We start from the raw sequence: 20,249 nt of genomic DNA, 5'->3' as shown, positions 1-20,249 counted from the left end.
TTAATCATATATAATCTTTTCCTCAAGAGTGGGTTTTCACAAATCTTCTACAGCCACATTTTACTTAAAAGTAAAGGTCATAGAAAAGTTAAAAGACCTGGCGCTCCTTATCCATTCAGCAGAAGCCCCAGTTCCAGGCTGTTGATTGAATTCAGAAGGCAATTGATCTTTTCTTAATTGAAACAAAGTTGTCATGCTTTTTATACGTTTGACCCTTTTGCGATGTTAGCTATTAAGTTGCGTCAGGGTTTTCTGAACAGCAGCACTGATAGCTGTGAAACAACCTGATCCTGCAGGTACTGCACTGTTTCATGTCGAATAAGTGGGTGTCACGATGCATTTCTGTGGGCATCGCAGGATTCATGCTGGCCAACCTGCGCGGTAGCACCAGTGTGACAAAATGCGCCGAAGCTCCCTGTGGAGGTCTGGAACAGCCGTCTGTGGAGCTGTGGAAATGCCCATCTGCGCCCCTTTGCCGTTTAGAGATATTTTTTGAGCAATCCGGAAATAAGTGTCGCTGGCGTCATCAGGAGTTCTGGGTCTGGAGCTTGATGGGGCATTGCCAGCTGGGTTAGATTGGGAAGTGCTGCCCTATGGCAATGAGGAATTTGCACATGCCCGATCTCGTCTGATCTCCGGAGCTACGCAGGGTCAGGCCTGGTTAGTACTTGGATGGGAGACTGCCTGGGACTACTGGGTGCTGTAGGCTTATACCATAGTCTTTCGAGACTGAAGGTTGCCCACCAGAAATTTTTAATGACCACTCTCGGTTTGGAGGAAGTTCTAGTCTCTGCAGCCATTGCACCTTCGCTGTTTGTTTTTAAAGCAAGTGAAACTGCAAGACTGTGTGGCCTTATCTGCAAGTAGGTCTGATTGAATTCAACTGAATTTACTTCTGAATAGACATATTTAGGATTGTAGGATGTAGGCATTATAGGATTATATGTGATTATATCATGATCTTATGTGTTTTCTCTTACAGCTGCCTATTTAAATACCGGCATCATCTTAATGAACCAAGGCAAGGCGGAGGAAGCCAGAAAGACGTTCTTAAAGTGTTCAGAAATTCCTGATGAAAATTTGAAAGATCCTCACGCTCATAAGAGCTCTGTTACCAGCTGCCTTTATAATTTGGGAAAACTCTATCATGAACAGGGACAGTATGAGGTGAGAGTTGTGTCCGCACCTCTGAACCGCCACTGTGTCAAGAGCACCTCATTATGCTTTAAATGTGGATTTAAGTTGAATATTAAAAATGGTTTTTAACTGGTAGATGAAGAGTTTTTACAAAACATTTTGAGGTAGATGATTATCTATTTGAAAAATTTATATCCCAACTTTCTGGATTTAAAAAATGCACAAAGCAGCTTTAAAAACAACGACCCATCTAATACGTAATCAAAAACAGGATAAACAACCCCGAAACTTAAAAGCACAATTGAAAAAAAACTGGATCTTTCAACAGCCTGCTGAAATAAAAGTGTTTTCAGGGCTGGTTAAAGTCAGGTCAGACATACCTCTCTCCCGAGGCTATTCCACATTCTTGGTGTCATAGCTGAAATGACCCTACCTTTCTCACTCACCCACCATATTTCTATCGACTGTGAGCAGAGAAAGAACTTAACAAACCTACAGTTTGAGCATCATGAAAACAAGGCAAGATTGTCCAGCATGGCTCTCATTATTTGTTTCTAATCAGTCTACTTCTTATGATAATACACAATTCAGAGAAGCCCAGATGAATAAATTCTGAGGTGAGGCTTCCTGCATCTTTTGTATTTTGTGTGCCCGTCACATTCCACTCATCTCTTTGTGTGGAACAATAAGCCATGTCACAATGATTTGTGTTTATTGTAGATCAAGAGTTATCATTATTAAAATCGCACAGTAAAGTTAAGATGCTCTTCCATAGTTAAATACTAATTTGTGTTTTGTGTCATTCTGCAGAATTTTCACTGTAGACTAATGAGCCTTTGGAGGTTATCAAATGCTCCATTTTCCCATCCTCAAGTTAGGTGGAGAACAATGGAAATTACGCTGCATTGCATTGGGAAGATTCATCTCATTTGTTGACTTATTTTTTTATAAATGAGAAATGTGATTTGTGATTAATGAAGCCAACTCTTCAATCCTTTTAGCATTGAAAAATTGCTCCTGAAAGCTCTGCTCTAGTAGTAATTTTTCCCTTTGTTCTTGTATATCAGGATGCCCTTGCAGTTTACAAAGAAGCAATACAGAAAATGCCAAGGCAGTTTGCACCACAGAGCTTATACAACATGATGGGTGAGTACATAAAAAGCATTTTAGAATATCATGCAATCAAAAACTGTAAGATCAGGAATTAATACTAGAATCTGTTGATACGAGATTTATTTATTAAATCGTACTTTATTAATTGGTTGGAGAGAAAGTCTAGAATGTTTGAGGCTTTTCAGCTTTGAAAAAAGCAACTAAGAGGGGACATGATCAAAGCTTAAAAATTATACGTGATATGGAGACACCGTCTCTCTCTCTTTCGTACTCAGACACACATATGCAAAGAACTAAAACCAGGGGTCATCCAATGAAACCTATTGGTGGAAGATTTATGAAGGACAAAAGGAGGCACTTCACTGTGCATCATTAGCCATAAGATGCGGAAGCTGGCTAGCTTTAAAAGAGGATTGAACACAGTCATGGAGGACAGGTCTGTCATTGGCTATTAGTGTGATGGCTACACACTACCTCTGGGTTCAGTTGAACATCCTCTGAATACCAAGCATAGCGTTGGTGATGGCAGCTAACCCTTTCTTTTCTGCACATGAGTTTCCCTGAATCCACACTGAGAAACAGGGTTCAAGATTAGATGAACCACTGGCTCGATCCAGCACACCTTCTCTTATGCCGCTGACCAACATGCAAACATAAGAACATAAGAACAGCCCCACTGGATCAGGCCATAGGCCCATCTAGTCCAGCTTCCTGTATCTCACAGCGGCCCACCAAATGCCCCAGGGAGCACACCAGATAACAAGAGACCTCATCCTGGTGCTCTCCCCTACATCTGGCATTCTGACTTAACCCATTCCTAAAATCAGGAGGTTGCGCATACACATCATGGCTTGTACCCCATAATGGATTTGTCCTCCAGAAACTCATCCAATCCCCTTTTAAAGGCATCTAGGCTAGACGCCAGCACCACATCCTGTGGCAAGGAGTTCCACAGACCGACCACGCGCTGAGTAAAGAAATATTTTCTTTTGTCTGTCCTAACCCGCCCAACACTCAATTTTAGTGGATGTCCCCTGGTTCTGGTATTATGTGAGAGTGTAAAGAGCATCTCCCTATCCACTCTGTCCATCCCCTGCATAATTTTGTATGTCTCAATCATGTCCCCCCTCAAGCGTCTCTTTTCTAGGCTGAAGAGGCCCAAACGCCGTAGCCTTTCCTCATAAGGAAGGTGCCCCAGCCCCGTAATCATCTTAGTCGCTCTCTTTTGCACCTTTTCCATTTCCACTATGTCTTTTTTGAGACATCTGAAGGTGTGCAGAGAGCCTTATGCGTTTAGGCTTTTCCACTTGATCAAGAACATTGAAAAAGTAGGCGAGAGGTAGCACAGAGAGAGCCAACCATACTCTCTGGCTCGCAGCTGCAATCTTATCCCCACTCATCCCCACTCACATTTTGTCGAAGTACTGAAAAGGGCTAATAATTGGGCAAACAGAACATGTATTGCCTTTGATAAAGAGGTGTTCTAACTCTGAACGTTGAGGGCTGCCTGTGAACATAACGTGATTTGGAAGAGAGTCTATCCTGACTCGTTGCTACTGAACTTGAAAAGCACTAGGCGTGGACTCTGCCTCCAACCATCCCAGCTCCTTCAGCATCGCCATTTGCTAGAGAAGAAGGAGCATAAAAGGATCTGGAAGTTAACATCTGCTTGCCTCCTGGGCACAACCTAGGCTGTAGCAGTTTGACACTGCTTGGGAAGCCCACAAGGCTTGTTATGGCCTTGTGGCTTGATGAGTGCAGAGCACTGAAGGGTTAAGAAAGGAAACTGAGGCTAAAGGAGCATGGAATCAGCGCAAATGAATGAGAGCCAGCAAACAGATTTGAATGTAGAGATGCATCAGCGAGGCTTGAAGCTGGAACAGATCTGAGCCTTTGCCCCACCTTCTGCAAGCTTCATTCAGTTTTCAGAATACATGAAGCAACAGATAAGAAGCTAGTTACAACTAGCCTGGGGCTCTAGCTTAACCACAAGGCACATTCTTAGATTATAACCGCTTAGCATCCTGTTATTCCCAGCGCTGGGCTTGAAGGGAGTGTCAGCATATTTCAAGGCTGCGCAGAATGAGTCCTGCGCAGACGCAGAGTGTGCTCTGCTTTGTTGCCACATATGCCAAGGCTTTTCAAAGCCCAGTGCCTGTGCATATGTTTACTACACTAGGCACTCCATCACACCTAGGACTGAGCTCTGCCACACCCAGCTTAACCTACCTGACAGCATCTTTTCTGTTGGGCACCACCAATATTTGTGGCTGCTGGAAGAGGAGCATTCCAAGAGCTGGGAATGAGCACCTGCTAACCTGCAGGCACCACTCTAGAAACATTCTCACCTGCCAGGACTGAGGGTTTTCCCCATTTAAAATACAACGGACCCATCTTATCCATGGGTCCGGCCTCCATGGTTTTCACTATCTGCAGATGCAGGGGTCACCTTTTAAAAAGTTTTTAAAAATAACGTTAGGATTGTGCGGTGAGTGAAGAGCCCGCTGCATACTTCTCGATTGGCTATGGCAGAGTTTCATTCAGTAGCTGTATGCGCCCCATTTAGATTTGATCATCTGCATCTCTTTTTTGTGTCATTCTTTAGTGGCTTGGTGTGTTTATTTTTCTGTCTAACGCAGTGTTTCTCAACATTTGTCCTCTGCCGTACCGCTTCACATGGTTCCCCTTTTTTGAAATACTACCAGAAGTAACATTACCAGTTACTTCTGGGTCAGGAGACCAGATGCAACACCAGTAAAAGAAAAGTCTCAGGGTGGGTGGAAGGGCTTTTTCAAACATGGGAAAGCATGCTTTGGGAGCCTCCTACAATTGTTTGTTGTGTCACATTCCTGATCTCACAGCCAGGGGGCAGGTGTCCAGGGATCCCTCGAGTACTACCAGACACCAATTCAAGTACCCCTGGTGGTACCTATACCACTGGTTGAGAAACACTGGTCTAACATACCAAAGTGTAGGTCTACAGAAGTCCTCTATGTAGGCTGAAGGAAGAGCTGTACTCCCAGTGGCCAAGCTCTAATTAGCCCAGCTACTTCAGCAGCACTGAATTTTTGCACCACCTGTTTTCTGTGGTTTTGGAAATGGAATGTTCCCATTGGCTTCCTTCTTTCCAGTCTGGCCAGCTGGTTCATACTTAAAAATGTAGCTACCGATTTGCTTTTAAAACAGTGTAACATTCTTGGCCTGCAGGTTTACATTCTCCTTTTGGTCTTGCATTGCACTCCGAGGCAACGTGGTACCTTCATAGGTTGTGTATTCAGAATATGCATCGTATGGAAAACTGTGCTGTAAATTAGGTCTACAGCAGGGGTGTGATTTATTTGGCCAGGTGGGCTTGAACCAAATGGAGAAAACCATATGTTTGGCCCGTTCCCAAGGAGAAAAAACCTTTTATCAGACTTTGCTCTTTGACAAAGAAGAACAAAACCTAGAAAATGATATGTTTTAAAATGGTTATCAGGCTAATTATTTAAGATTCCATGCAGTATTGGTTTGGTGTACGGTTTCCTTTTTTGGCTCTCACCTTCACAACGTACACGTGAGGGTAACGCAGATTAATTTGCTTGGCATTGGACGTACCGCGCAAAGGCCAGAGTCCAACTTGACTGCATTAAATAGGTAATCTATTTTGTTTTAAAGCATCAATTAAATCTCGGGGTCAAAAGAAATAATGGCCTCTTTGGGACCTTGAATAGTTTAATGCAAAAATTTAACTTGCTTAGGGATCAGACTTGGTATAGATGTATTTTGCTCTCCTGGAAATTTGATCTCATGCAGTTGATTGTGTTGCATTGCTCTAAAAACCACACAAGGCCACCTGCTAGAGTAATTCATATGTTAGCAGCTTAGTGGTATAAATGGAGAACTGGGGCTTTACTTTAATATTGAGCATTAATAGGAAAGAGAAGGAAGGCCACTCTACTCACATTTCAGATTGTTACTTACAAACATGTTTAGAATCTCATGCCTCCAAGAAACAGCTGCGCATCTGTTCTTCAGGTGTGATTTTGATAAATGAGTTAGGTGGTATTTTGACAGATCTCTTTACTGGAGTTTAATACGTTTTCTCCATATGAAACCTTACAATACGAAAACTAAAATGGAACCTAATACAACAATTTCTTGAGAGGTTCTGAATGCCTTTTGTACCTAACATTTCATAATCTAGTAAACTTATTTAGATACTCTGAAGGGCTTGCTGGCAATTCACAAGGATGGGCTTTCAGACTGTTGTGAGATGTGGGTATTTTCAGGCAATTTAAGGGCTGGACTAGACGTGCACCTAATCATGTAAAATTGCAGGCTGGAAAATTGCCTGTGTAACGCAAGAATTACACAAGCCTACAAAACTGAGGGTCAGAAAAGTTTTTCCCAAACTTTATGGTGGTTTGATATGAATTTGAGATGCCGATTCCAAAAATGGCATCCGTTTTGCACTATCACGTACAGTTTTAGAGCTATAGTATAGCCTCATTAGTGAATGGTTCAAGCAACTTCCTCATGAGGAAGCCAAGGTGTAGGCTTCCTCATGAGGAAGCTGCTTGAACCATTCACTAAATAGGCTATGCAGTGTCTCCAAAACTAGACGCACCCCAAATATAGCCAGGAATTGGTGTAATGTTTAAGGAAGCAAAATGTGTGTTGGCCTGTGTTATTAATGTTGAATTTTTAATTTTTCTTATACAACTCGGATAAACACGGAATTGTTCAAATTTTGTTACACACCACTTTCTTTTCCAATAGCTAAGGAGTGTGTCAAACTTGGTGAAACTGCCCTGGGGGCAGGGGTCAAGACAGGACAGTAGTACTTAACCCCGCCTCAGTTTTGATCCCAATTTTGGTGCTCCCCGTGCACTATTATTGAATTTTAAAAAAATAAAATCTCACTTAAAAGCCAGTGGAAAGTTTCTTAATTTTTAATTTTTTTTTAAGTTCAAGGGGCCTTTAAATAAAGTCCAATAAAGCTCAAAATCACAGTGAGGTCAAAGTATAACTCCCCTCCCCCCACACGCATCTCCTGATGTGGTTTTTGCCAAGTTTTATGCCTCCCCTTGGGAACAAAAAACTAACTTCCCATCAGTGGCATAGCTAGAGGGAGTGCAAAGCGCTGTTGCAAGTGCCTTCCAGTTGTGATATGGAGGTGTTTTGAAGCGAAGGGAGGCCATACGCGGCCTCCCCACACCTCAGAAGACCTCGCAGAGGGTTCTAAGAGGCACTTCTGATAGAAGTGCCTCTTGGAACCCTCTGGGAGGTCTTCTGAGGCATGTGGCGACTGTGCGTGGCCTCCCCGTGCCTCAGAACACCTCCAGACGCAACCAGAAAGCACTTCCAATCACATCCAGAGGTTCTCTGAGCGCCCCAACTGTAGATTTCATTATCCACGAGTATTGGTATCCGAAGGGGGTCAGGGAACAGACCCCCCTTGGATACCAAGGTCAAACCTGTACTATTATCTACGAACACTTTGAAAATATGTGTACTAATTTTTGGAGGCATGTTTTGTAGACAGACTTCACATAAAAATAAAACAGGTAGAGAGAGAGATTGATTCACTTAACAAGTTTTAATAACTTATGTCTTTTTGTTTGCAGTGAGCCAATCCATTATCTAAAACAGATAAACTAGTGTTTTCAACTGAGTTCACTGCCCCCATTTTACCCATGATTGGTTCCTTCTCTGAAGGTTATTAGATAGCGTAATTTTGGTCCTCTTAACAACTGTACTTTTCCTTGTTGAAACTGATTAACTTTAGATTTCATTTTGTGTCTCTTTTCAATCTGTTAAAGTTCTAAATTAAGATTTTATTCTACTGAAGCCAATTAACGACGCTTAGTGTGGTTGGGTGTGGGTCCATAAGGAGCCATTCAGCCCCAATGAATAGAAATAGACTCTGTTAACTAACACTTAAAAATCACATCATGTTCTTAGGGATCTTCTCGGGCGCTTAACACAAATGCCAGAGGTGGTCTTGATACCTGGCCAAGTCACAGGACTAACAGCACAATCCTGTACATGTTTTGTCAGACATAAGTCTTACTGTGTTCAGGAGGACCTACTCTCAAGTAAATGTGTACAGGATTTCAGCCTAAGAATATTATACATATAATATTTTATAACAGCATAACATTGTGTTATGTGATCATAGAACATATATATCTCATTATTATTATTATTATTATTATTATTATTATTATTATTATTATTATTATTATTATTATTATTATTATTAACAGTATTTATATACCGCTTTTCAACTTACACAAGACCAACTTATACATGACCTTGCTATTCATGTGCACTTATTAGGTCATGAAGCATTTAGGCATGGTCTGTGATGGTGCATTTCCTGATACCTTTCTGACACATACACATTTGTGCTGTAAATGCTTCCCCTGCTAATTGGGTAAGAGGCACTTTTTCAAGTGGGTGCTCCTTTTTTTAGCAGGGGGAGAGTAACTGGCCCACCTCACGCCAGCACTGTCTGTTCTAGTGGCGGTCTGCTGGTATTCATTTGCATCTTTTTAGATTGTGAGCCCTTTTGGGACAGAGAGCCATTTAGTTATTTGATTTTTCTCTGTAAACCGCTTTGTGAACTTTTAGTTGAAAAGCGGTATATAAATACTGATGATGATGATAATAATAATAATAATAAATGTAATAAATTAGCAAATCTGTAGTCAAAGGAAAGCTCCCTCCTCCATTGTCATTCATCCCATTCTACTTAAAACATATGAGATCCAGCTAATTCTTGACCATTGTGGCATGGGACCACAGCATGTGGGCCAATCCCACAGCACGCAGTGAGCACCTGTAAATGGGAACCATGTGGATCAAGGGTCTTCTTCACAAATGTCTGCCTCTTCAGGGGCGCTGACAATGCTGCCATGGAAGCCAACTATGCCAGCTCACATAGTTGCTGTTTAAAGGCATGGTCAGTGTGGCATGAGAGTAAACCATGTGGAAGTGGATCTCGCACCACAAAACGAACATTTGATTTTAAACCTCAGTGTTTTGAACATATATTAAACCACAACAAAAAATTTCCCTGATGTTTCTAAATGTTTCTACCTATGGTAACCTATAAACACTTCAAAAACAAAACAGAGGTTTATAATAATCACTTCCACCTGCTTTTGTAGAGATACAATCAACGCATGAATACACGTGTACATGTGTGCATGCAGTTGTGAAGACTGTGCTGAATATTTGCAAGTGGACTTTTTTTGGCATGGAAGAGATCTTTGGGGCCCCCAAAAGCTGAGCCCCCCAAGCTGAGCCTTTTCACACCAGTTGCCTATTGTTTACTGCCCATCTGAGCATCAGAGTGCCAAATTTTTCCTAAGGGTTTGACTTTTCCTGGCAATCTGATCCCAGTTCATCAGACATCAGAATGGAGCTGCAACAATTCACTTTCAGGCCCTCAAAACTGTCATTTTCAGTATTATGCAAATCTAATGATTCCTTCGCTAATGCACTTTAGCCATTAGTGAAGGGAACACTAGACTCACAGTTATTTGCTCACAAAATATGTTATTAGTCTATCTGCTAATCCATTATTGGTATTAGACATTGGTAGTATGAAAGAAGAAGAAGAAAAAAAACACAACAAACCTCTGAAAAGTTTTCTGGCTTGCTTGCCCAGTAAATAGTCTTCCTTTCCAAAGGTGTCCAGGTAAGTATCCATTTGTAAGCCTTTGACAGTGTAGCCTGCAGTAATGTGATCTTCACTCGAATTGCTGGCTGTGTTCCAAGCTGATTTATAAATCATTTAAGCTGATATCCTTTGCACCTCAGTTTACTTCGATTTCATTTAATGGGAGACTGTTTCAGAGCCAATAAATTGGGATCATGGTGTATTTTTGTTCAAGCCAATACTATTTATGAAATATTTTCATTTTTACTATGTGTATGAAAACTTGAGGCATTTACAAATTCTGTTAACTGGGACTAAAACAAAAGAGAGATGCAACAAGGATGTGAATATGTACCTCCTACACATGTACATCCAGATTTTGTTGAACTTTTTCCAAGCAAGGCTATTGTATTGTATTGCCCCCTTCCTCCTTGCTCCCTTAAATACTAAGATGTCTTTCAATTAGTGTACTAAACAAGGTGCCTAACTTTACCCATTACAATAATGTGGGTTCCCAGCGTACTTGTAGCTGCTCTTTCATGTTCTATATTTTTTGTCTGGCAAAATTAGCAACCCAAACATATCCTGGATTGAACTATTGCAGCGGTTCCCAAACGGTGGGACTGTGACTCACCAGTGCGCTACGATCCAATTTTTGGTGGATCGTAAAACTGACAAGGCAGATTAGGCTACATACATCAAGGATTAACTACTACTGGGGGGAGCACTGCTACTCAATCACCATTATAGCCACAGAGACCTGAGTGGCTGGTAAAGTGAAACTTTTTTTAGGTAGGACCCCTGCTAAAAAATTTGGGAACGACTAGGCTATTGTGCATGGTCATTTATGACAACGGAAATGATTAAGTCCCTTGTGTCCAACGGGGCTTACTCCCAGAAAAGCATTTATAGGATTGCAGCCTAAGTAAACTGTATGTAAAATAATTCCCCATTACACAGATTTTTCTAAGGCTTTGTTGTGTCAATAGATATAAATTAATTAATTAATCCACACGTCTAACATTGACAAACTCACAGTGCATTCATATGCGTGTCTACTCAAATGTAAACCTCACTGAGATCAATGACACATACTCCCAAGTACACATGCTTAGGATTGCAACCTTAATTTGTTATATGAATCTTTTGCATTTGAACGTTTCAAAGCACTTTTTCAAGTTAGTGAGTGAACGGCAGCTGATTCCATGGTATATTGAACCCTTAAAGCTCATTCAGCACACACGCACAGCCCATGTAAGTGGACAGTGTCAGAAGAGGGATTTGCTGTAGGTGGACATTTCTGTAACAAACAGTAGCACTTTGCAGACCTTAATATTTTAAGTCTTTTGCTCCGAAAGAACTTGCATGCTCCAGGTTGCCTAAAAGCATCTGAAGCTATAAAAATTGATTTATTTTAACAATAAAAAGTGAATAATTCACTGAGCTGAATCTTTGGCTTAAGCGCCTGCATTTCTGTTTTTAATCACAATTTGTATTTCACAGAATATGACAATGCAAGTGGAGATGTTGCCATAGAGTAGAACAGCTAGAGAGGGGTGAGTGGGAGGCTGGCAAATGGGAAGGGGCACATTGTGGCACCTGTAGAACTTACTATTTTGCCCCCTCTAGCTATGCTACTGCCTTATACTCAGCTACATTCACATGACAAGAAGCTACTATTCACAGGGTACTTGAACGTTTATTTTGAGAAATCCAAGATTCAGCCCTCTCTCTCTCTCTCTTTGTGTGTGTGTGTGTAATATATATACACACACATACACACGCGCGTGCGTGTGTGTGTTGGTGTACGATATATATATCTACATGCATACTTTCAGAGAGGGAAAATGGACACAGATTGACCTACTCCTGCACCAAAAGGCTTATTTCTCACTGAAAGCATCAAAATATCTGCTGCTGCATGCACTTTTAAGCATGTGACTACAGCTGTTGGTATTAGCTAGACCCTAAGAGAGATACAGATAGCAAACCGAAAGTACTATATAAATAATCATTACATATATTTATAGGGATGTATTTTAAAGCCTCTTGACATTCATGGATCAGTAATGGAATTTCTGGCAGCACAAACTGAGATAACTTTCAGGAAGAGTTAATTTTGCTTGACAGTCTGTGACAATTTGGGCTTTCTGAGATCATCACGTGAAATTTGTTGCACAGTGTATCAAGTGTATTTTATTAAGCCCTACAGCAGGGCAATCTGTCCTTCCCCCCACCCCAAAAAAACAACAAAAAATGTGACTGAGAGCTCCATTCTTAGTTCTATTCTTCAGCAGTCAGTTCAACAAATCACAATTTAACACTGTCTCTAAAACTGATGTTGAAATCAGTTGAGAGGATGGATGAGAATAAAGCCTTTATATAGGCTATATATATAGCTTACACACACACACATTTCAAAGCACTTTTTCAAGTTATATATGGTTGGCAACCTTCAGTCTCGAAAGACTATGGTATAAGCCTACAGCACCCGGTATTCCCAGGCGGTCTCCCACCCAAATACTAACCAGGCCTGACCCTGCTTAGCTTCCAAGATCAGATGAGATCAGGTATGTGCAGGGTAACAGTTGAAAAGAGAAGATGTTTCAGACCTCATTGATAAATTAAAGATCAATAAGTCACCGGGCCCTGATGGCATCCACCCAAGAGTTATTAAGGAATTGAAGAATGAAGTTGCAGATCTCTTGACTAAGATATGCAACTTGTCCCTCAAAACGGCCACGGTGCCAGAAAATTGGAGGATAGCAAATGTCACGCCTATCTTTAAAAAGTGAAAGAGGGGGGACCCGGGAAACTATAGGCCAGTCAGCCTAACATCCATACCGGGTAAGATGGTGGAATGCCTCATCAAAGATAGGATCTCAAAACACATAGACGAACAGGCCTTGCTGAGGGAGAATCAGCATGGCTTCTGTAAGGGTAAGTCTTGCCTCACGAACCTTATAGAATTCTTTGAAAAGGTCAACAGGCATGTGGATGTGGGAGAATCCGTGGACATTATATATCTAGACTTTCAGAAGGCATTTGACACGGTCCCTCACCAAAGGCTACTGAAAAAACTCCACAGTCAGGGAATTAGAGGACAGGTCCTCTCATGGATTGAGAACTGGTTGGAGGCCAGGAAGCAGAGAGTGGGTGTCAATGGGCAATTTTCACAATGGAGAGAGGTGAAAAGCGGTGTGCCCCAAGGATCTGTCCTGGGACCGGTGCTTTTCAACTTCTTCATAAATGACCTGGAGACAGGGGTGAGCAGTGAGGTTGCAAAGTTTGCGGAAGACACCAAACTTTTCCGAGTGGTGAAGACCAGAAGTGATTGTGAGGAGCTCCAGAAAGATCTCTCCAGACTGGCAGATTGGGCAGTAAATGGCAGATGCACTTCAATGTCAGTAAGTGTAAAGTCATGCACATTGGGGCAAAAAATCAAAACTTTAGATATAGGCTGATGGGTTCTGAGCTGTCTGTGACAGATCAGGAGAGAGATCTTGGGGTGGTCGTGGACAGGTCGATGAAAGTGTCGACCGAATGTGTGGCGGCAGTGAAGAAGGCCAATTCTATGCTTGGGATCATTAGGAAGGGTATTGAGAACAAAACGGCTAATATTATAATGCCGTTGTACAAATCTATGGTAAGGCCACATCTGGAGTATTGTGTCCAGTTCTGGTCGCCACATCTCAAAAAAGACATAGTGGAAATGGAAAAAGTGCAAAAGAGAGTGACTAAGATGATTACGGGGCTGGGGCACCTTCCTTATGAGGAAAGGCTACGGCGTTTGGGCCTCTTCAGCCTAGAAAAGAGACGCTTGAGGGGGGACATGATTGAGACATACAAAATTATGCAGGGGATGGACAGAGTGGATAGGGAGATGCTCTTTACACTCTCACATAACACCAGAACCAGGGGACATCCACTAAAATTGAGTGTTGGGAGAGTTAGGACAGGCAAAAGAAAATATTTCTTTACTCAGCGTGTGGTCGGTCTGTGGAACTCCTTGCCACAGGATGTGGTGATGGTGTCTAGCCTGGACACCTTTAAAAGGGGATTGGACAAGTTTCTGGAGGAAAAATCCATTATGGGGTACAAGCCATGATGTGTATGCACAACCTCCTGATTTTAGAAAAGGGTTATGTCAGAATGCCAGATGCAAGGGAGGGCACCAGGATGAGGTCTCTTGTTATCTGGTGTGCTCCCTGGGACATTTGGTGGGCCGCTGTGAGATACAGGAAGCTGGACTAGATGGGCCTATGGCCTGATCCGGTGGGGCTGTTCTTAGGTTCTTATGATCTTATGATATTTCAGGTCTTTGTTTTTGTTGTTGATTTTTAACATGTCTACATGAAGCCACTGGGAAAGATCATTCAGAGGTCTGGAGTTGATGTTATCAATATGCTGAGGTTACTCAGCTTTATATTTGGTTATCCAAGCATCCAAAAGCAGCTGTCTCATTTCTAAATCAGTGTCTGGTGACTTTCTGTACAGAATAGAAGGCATAAAATTTGCTTGTTCCAAAGGCGTTTGGCAGCCACGGATTCTTAATTAAATTCTGCTGATGCTTTTATGAATTTTAGGTAATTTTTTTAAAAATTTGCATTGCATTTTTCTTGATTGTTGTAACAATATTGTTCTAACAACATTTGTTGTAGGCTGCCTTGAGCTATGGAGAGGAGGAGCTAAATGTTTTAAAATATTAAAAAAATAGTTACATTATTAGTCTCGTTCTATGTGTATTTTTTATTAAGATTTCATGTCCTCTAACCTGCCTACAATTCTTTTCTTTAGGAGAAGCCTACATGAGACTTAGCAGATTATCTGAAGCAGAACACTGGTATGTGGAATCTCTGCGTTCCAAAACAGACCACATCCCAGCTCATCTCACATACGGGAAGCTCTTGGCTTTAACGGTGAGTTAACCATCAGGAGAACAGCATGCTGTCAATATCCTAATAGTTGGGCAATGGCACTCAGTCAGCAAGACAGCACTGAGGAATGATGCTTTCCCCATGAGCAGTTGTAAAAAAATCTAAACATAATCAACCAAATACAAAAAGGAAGAAAAAAAAGAAAATCAAGAATACCCCTGGACTATTTTAGCCACTACATTACACTTTCTTTTATCTTTGAAATACATTAAAATTTAACAGGTAAATTTTCCTAACATCAGTATAAGGGTAGAGTTACATGAGTATACTACTGTGAGCATAAAAGCTTTACCTTCATGAAAAAGAGCAAAATGCGCCCAACATTGTACGTTTTACAAAGCAAAAGATAATAAATTATATTTTACTGATACTTACTTGCGGTAAGAAAGTAAGGTGATTTACACCCTAATCTTATCCCAGTCAGGGCTAGATCTGGTAGTGATGGTGCGCACCAGATCCTATCCCCTCTTTGCTGCCTCCTTGCCCTTCTCAACAGACTTGTGCCTACTACAAATCTGATGCAGGTCCGAGAAGACCCATGGTGGAGCAAAAGGCTTATGGAGGGATAAGGGGAAATAATTCCACTTTCCCCTCCAAAAGCCTTTTGATTCCCCCCCCCCTCCAAATACAGCATTCTTTCTGGTGCAACTGCACCAGCACAGGAGGGAATATAGGACTGGGCTCTTAATTTCCTTCATTTGAAGCTCATTTTGGAGGCCCAGATCTGCACATAGACAAAATTAAGCCAGTTTTGCAAAACAGTAATGTGTGTTTATCATGTGATAAAATAAACAAGGTTAAACAGAAAAATAAATGTGCTCTATTACGTTGCATCTGCTAATTTGCTTAGATTTGTATAGTCTGAAGTTATGCGTTAAATATCTGAGCTATTTTGCAAGAAGTTAATACATTTTCATTTGCTTGAACATGAAGGAACACATTTTTTCAGAATGAGTCCAGTCCAATCTATATTCTAACGGAATGGCTGGTGTGATTATAACCACTTTGCCTTGAGTCTACAATCAGAAATATTTCACAACCTACATATCAAGCAACAGTATAGTGTATAATATATATTTTTATATTCATATCTTTAAGGTTATAGCTCACTAGGGTATATTTTTTCCAAAAAGCACAAAGGACAGCAAAACTTAGTGATTAGCATAAGAGTAGTGGCTTGGCCACTTGAATAACAGGCAAGCAGCCAATTCTGAGTCTAAACCCTTGTTTTCATTTTATTTCAAAATGAATTTCAAAAACAGTACTTTGCCATTTGAATTACACTACCCTAAGATATCATAAGCTAATCTTGATGAACTGCTAACAGCAGATTCTGAGACAATCTAGCTATCTCCTTACAGTGCAATCCTATATTTGCACTATACAGTGCAAATCCTAAACTCAGAAGCATTTCCCCTGATGTTCTGTGGGACTTATTCCTGAGAAAGTGTGGATAGGATTGCAGTTTACATCTCATTGGTCAGCTGGTAAGTCTTGGGGTTGAATTAGAGAGCCATTTTCTTACTCTGGTCTCTTTTCTGGAGGGAAATAAAAACCAAGATCTTTACATAGCAGCTTCCTTGTTTCTAAGATATCGTTGAATAACTTTGTCAAAACCGAAAGGACCTGGTGCAGCCTTGAGCATGTATAGTAGTTAATTATAATGCTATCAATGCTTCTAGGTGTCAAAAAGAGTCAGCCATCATCTGTGAAGGTAATTTGGAGGTTGACTATGTCATACTTATCCACTGCTAACTGGGCAAGAGTTTCTTTTTCAAGTGGTGTTTCTCTTATATTTAACAGGGGGAAAGTAACTGTCCCTTTCACCTGAGCACAGTGTCACCTGAGCTGTATGCTGTGTTACTTCTGCATCTTATGTTAGATTGTGAGTCCTGAGACAGGGAGCCATTTTGATTTTTTCCTGTAAACCGCTTTGCAAATGTTTTTGTTGAAAAGGAGTATATAAATTTAATAGTATTAGTATTGGCAACCTTCAGTCTCGAAAGACTATGGTATCGCGCTCTGAAAGGTGGTTCTGGCACAGCGTCTAGTGTGGCTGAAAAGGCCAATCCGGGAGTAACAATCCCTTCCACACTGGGAGCAAGTGCAGTCTGTCCCTGGTAAACTGCTGCTTCCCGTGTTGTGCCGACGCCGTATGGCGAAGTTGGAGTGTCCTCTCCTGTGCGCGAAGCCTGGGTAAAGAAGGTATGGAGGATAGGCTGTTACCCATGCAGCAAATCCCCCCTCTCCACGTCGCTGGAATGGTCCAATTCCATAAATTTAATAATAATAGATGAAAATGGATGAAATAGATTAAATTCCATAAATTTAATAATAATAGATGAAACAGTGGACCACTTAATTAGTTGCTGTAAAAAGATCGCACAAACTACTGACAAAGGCATGACAAGGTAGCAACAATGAACATCTGTTAAAAAATGCAAGCTACCTGCAGCCAAAAATTGGTGGGACCACAAAATTGAAAAATGAAGATGCCAGAATATTATGGAATTTCTGACTACAAACATCTATTGCACAGTACACCAGACATAACTGTAGTCGAGAAGAAGGAAAAACAAGTCAGAATCACTGATATAGCAATACTAGGTGATAGCAGAGTAGAAGAAAGAGAAAACAGGCAAAACCCAAAATTTACAAATAGAAATTGAAAGGCTGTGGTGGAAGAAGACCAAAGTGATCCCATTGGTGATTGGTGCCCTCGGCCCTATTCCAAAACACCTTGAAGAGCACCTGAACAGCATTGGGGGTCACAGAAATTATCATCAATCAACTTTAAAAAGAAGCTTTACTGGAAACAGCTTACAATTTGTGATGGTATTTATGATATGAATATAGAATAAAAACAAGCATCCCAGGTCCTTGGAAAGGACTCGATGTTCTGGATAAAACAAATCCGTCAATAACACCTACCTGACTGTGCGAAAATATAATAATAGTAGTAGCTGTCAGTATCGTCATCAGAGGTTGTAGTAGTAGTTGTTTTGGCTAGATTTCTGGCTAGGTATTTGACAGAAGACAAACTTTTTTTTCCTGTGTTGATATGTCTGCTAGAACATTTACCCAAGTAATATTACTTCCAAGTCCTCAGATTATTTATCCTTGCCTGAACATTTACCTCCCTGTCTTGGCTGTACAGCTCCACCCTATTTACCTGTGGGTTTGGAACCCACAGGTCAGGAAGTATAAGGATTACCATGTAGGGATGTAAGGGGAGAGCCTGGACTGTACTTATGTCTTTAATCCAAAAAGTTACGGTTTTTTAAAAAATATTTCTAGTGGACTGCTATCTCTTTGCCTCCATCCAACTTTCAACATAGCTTTGAATTTATTTCACCATCCTTCTTAACAAAGTTATTTATCAGAATGCTTAAAACGTTAACATCTCTGTGGCAAATTACAGCATTTCCTAAATTGGGTTATTTCTCAAACTGGCATCTGTCAACTTCATTTCCTTTGTAGTTGGATACATGCCATGACATTTTTCTCAGTGGTATTTACATACAGTTGGCCATCCAATTACAGTGTATTTGTCCGCTTGCCAAAATTGTGTAACTCTCATTGTGAAACAGGAGGCACTCTCCCTTTAAATTAGTACTAAATAATATCATCCAGTGACCTGCACAACATGGCTTACTTTTTGGTGGCAAGGTGGCAACAGGTAAGGTTGTAATTAGCACCTTTACCTTTGTAATTAGCACCTTTACCTTTACCGTAGCACCTTTGAAGCTTGCTAGTAGGCAGGCGCAAGGATTTTTCATTTTTATGTTATGACCATAGAGTCAATCTCATTATTTCATTTAGTCACTGATGTATGTAAAATCACTCGGTGACCGCAGAAGACAAATATGAATAAACTGTGACTTTTCAGGCATTCCTGAGGTTGAGAGCAAGTGTCGAGTACAGTAAAAATCAGTTGCAGTAATTTGTATAATTCACTTTTTCTTTGTCGTGAGCTTGTTGGTTTAAAAAAAAGGTTTTTCTCATCAAGGTGATTATGAAAGAGTGACATCACCGCTCTGCCTAAAAAGTATTTTACTTCATCTTTGATGTCTATTTAAGATGTTTTCAGTCCAGCACAACAAGCATGTTTGCAAATGTGTCCTCTTAGAGCACACGTTCATCACAGAAGCACGGTTGTCAATTCAGGATTGACTGTGTGTTCCTATTGAATGTATGCAACTGTCTTTCTTTAGGAAGTCTTGCATATAGCCAGTGGTATCAGTACTAAGAGGATGACAATGGTCTTGCGGACAATGCTGTTAATAGTGACTACTGGGCAGCACAGCACAAGGCATCTAAGGATTTCAGTTCTAGCTTTCTAGAGACTCTTCTGGATTCTGTGTCTCTGTTCTTAGGACATTCCACTGTCCAGGAGATTAAGGGCCCAATCCTATCCAGCTTTCCAGCGCTGATGCAGCCGTAATGCAGCCTCGTGGTAAGAGTGAGGAAATGTTCCCTTACCTTGAGGAGGCCTCCTTAATTGCCTTCCCACTGCAAGATGCAGCCTGTTGGCACAGCTGCATCAGCCCTGGAAAGTTGGATAGGACTGGACCCTAAATTCCTTTAGTGTGCTGATTTTCAATGTTTTCCATCTCACAGCACAATGACCTCTATTGTCTTCATCTATTGTGATGTCACTTCCAGTTTCCAAGAGACTCTTCCGGGTTCTACGGCTCTGTTTCTAGGGCAACTGTCTGTAGTGACAAATTGTCTGTCCCTTTTCTTCTGACAGATCCTCAGAACCCGGGACAGTATGTCAGCTGTTTTCAGTGGTGTGCTTCCAACTCCCGCGGCACACCTGTGGACCTTTTACGGCACACCAGTGTGCCATGGCACACCGGCTGAAAATTGCCGCTTTAGTGGGTCTCCTCAATAGATGTTTGGGAGAACTGATTTTTCTAAAGCTTCCTGTGGTGTAAGAAGTTGGCACAGTTCAGGCTCTTCCCCCCCCCCCACCATATTTAATTGAAGGAGCAAGTCTTAATGTTTTTTTAATGGGAAACATTCATGTATGAAATGATTTTGATTGAGAGGCCAAGCTAATTGTTACCTGGCAGTGCATGTGAACCTCTACAAGTTCATTATTTAGAGCTGCTTGAATGCATTCATCTCTCCCAGTTGTATCAGCTTCTGAGAATTTGAAATTCTGCAGGTGCTTAAAGTGCACCTGCTGCCCTGCCTGAGTGCAGGAATTCTGCCAATTAATACCAGTGTTCATGGGGTAACCACCACTACCCAGAAACTCCAGTAACAGAGGGAGGCATATTCTTGCAGATTTTCCCTTTCGTCACGTACAGATGTTGTAGAATTCTAATCAAAGAAAAATGTCAGTCTGTTTGAATAAAATGCCACATTTTCTTGATAATTGGATTTTCTTCTTTGCGATTATC

The 20,249-nt window shown here is 41.1% G+C and overlaps 1 protein-coding gene and 1 pseudogene across 2 annotated transcripts in view; one reads left to right on the top strand and one right to left on the bottom strand.

The window, feature by feature from the left end:
* Window positions 1-20,249, top strand: part of TMTC2 (transmembrane O-mannosyltransferase targeting cadherins 2) — a 211,871-nt gene that overhangs the window by 154,437 nt on the left and 37,185 nt on the right. For both annotated transcript variants that reach the window (XM_066634177.1, XM_066634175.1), the window contains exons 6-8: window positions 983-1,167; window positions 2,205-2,283; window positions 14,699-14,820. In XM_066634177.1, the coding sequence (XP_066490274.1) occupies window positions 983-1,167; window positions 2,205-2,283; window positions 14,699-14,820 (386 nt within the window). The remainder of the gene's footprint in view (window positions 1-982; window positions 1,168-2,204; window positions 2,284-14,698; window positions 14,821-20,249) is intronic.
* Window positions 12,381-12,497, bottom strand: LOC136658240 (5S ribosomal RNA; annotated as a pseudogene).

The sequence above is a fragment of the Tiliqua scincoides genome, chromosome 7 (assembly GCF_035046505.1).
Source record: "Tiliqua scincoides isolate rTilSci1 chromosome 7, rTilSci1.hap2, whole genome shotgun sequence".
In the NCBI taxonomy this organism is placed as follows: domain Eukaryota; kingdom Metazoa; phylum Chordata; class Lepidosauria; order Squamata; family Scincidae; genus Tiliqua; species Tiliqua scincoides.
This window is presented reverse-complemented; position numbering and strand designations above follow the sequence as displayed.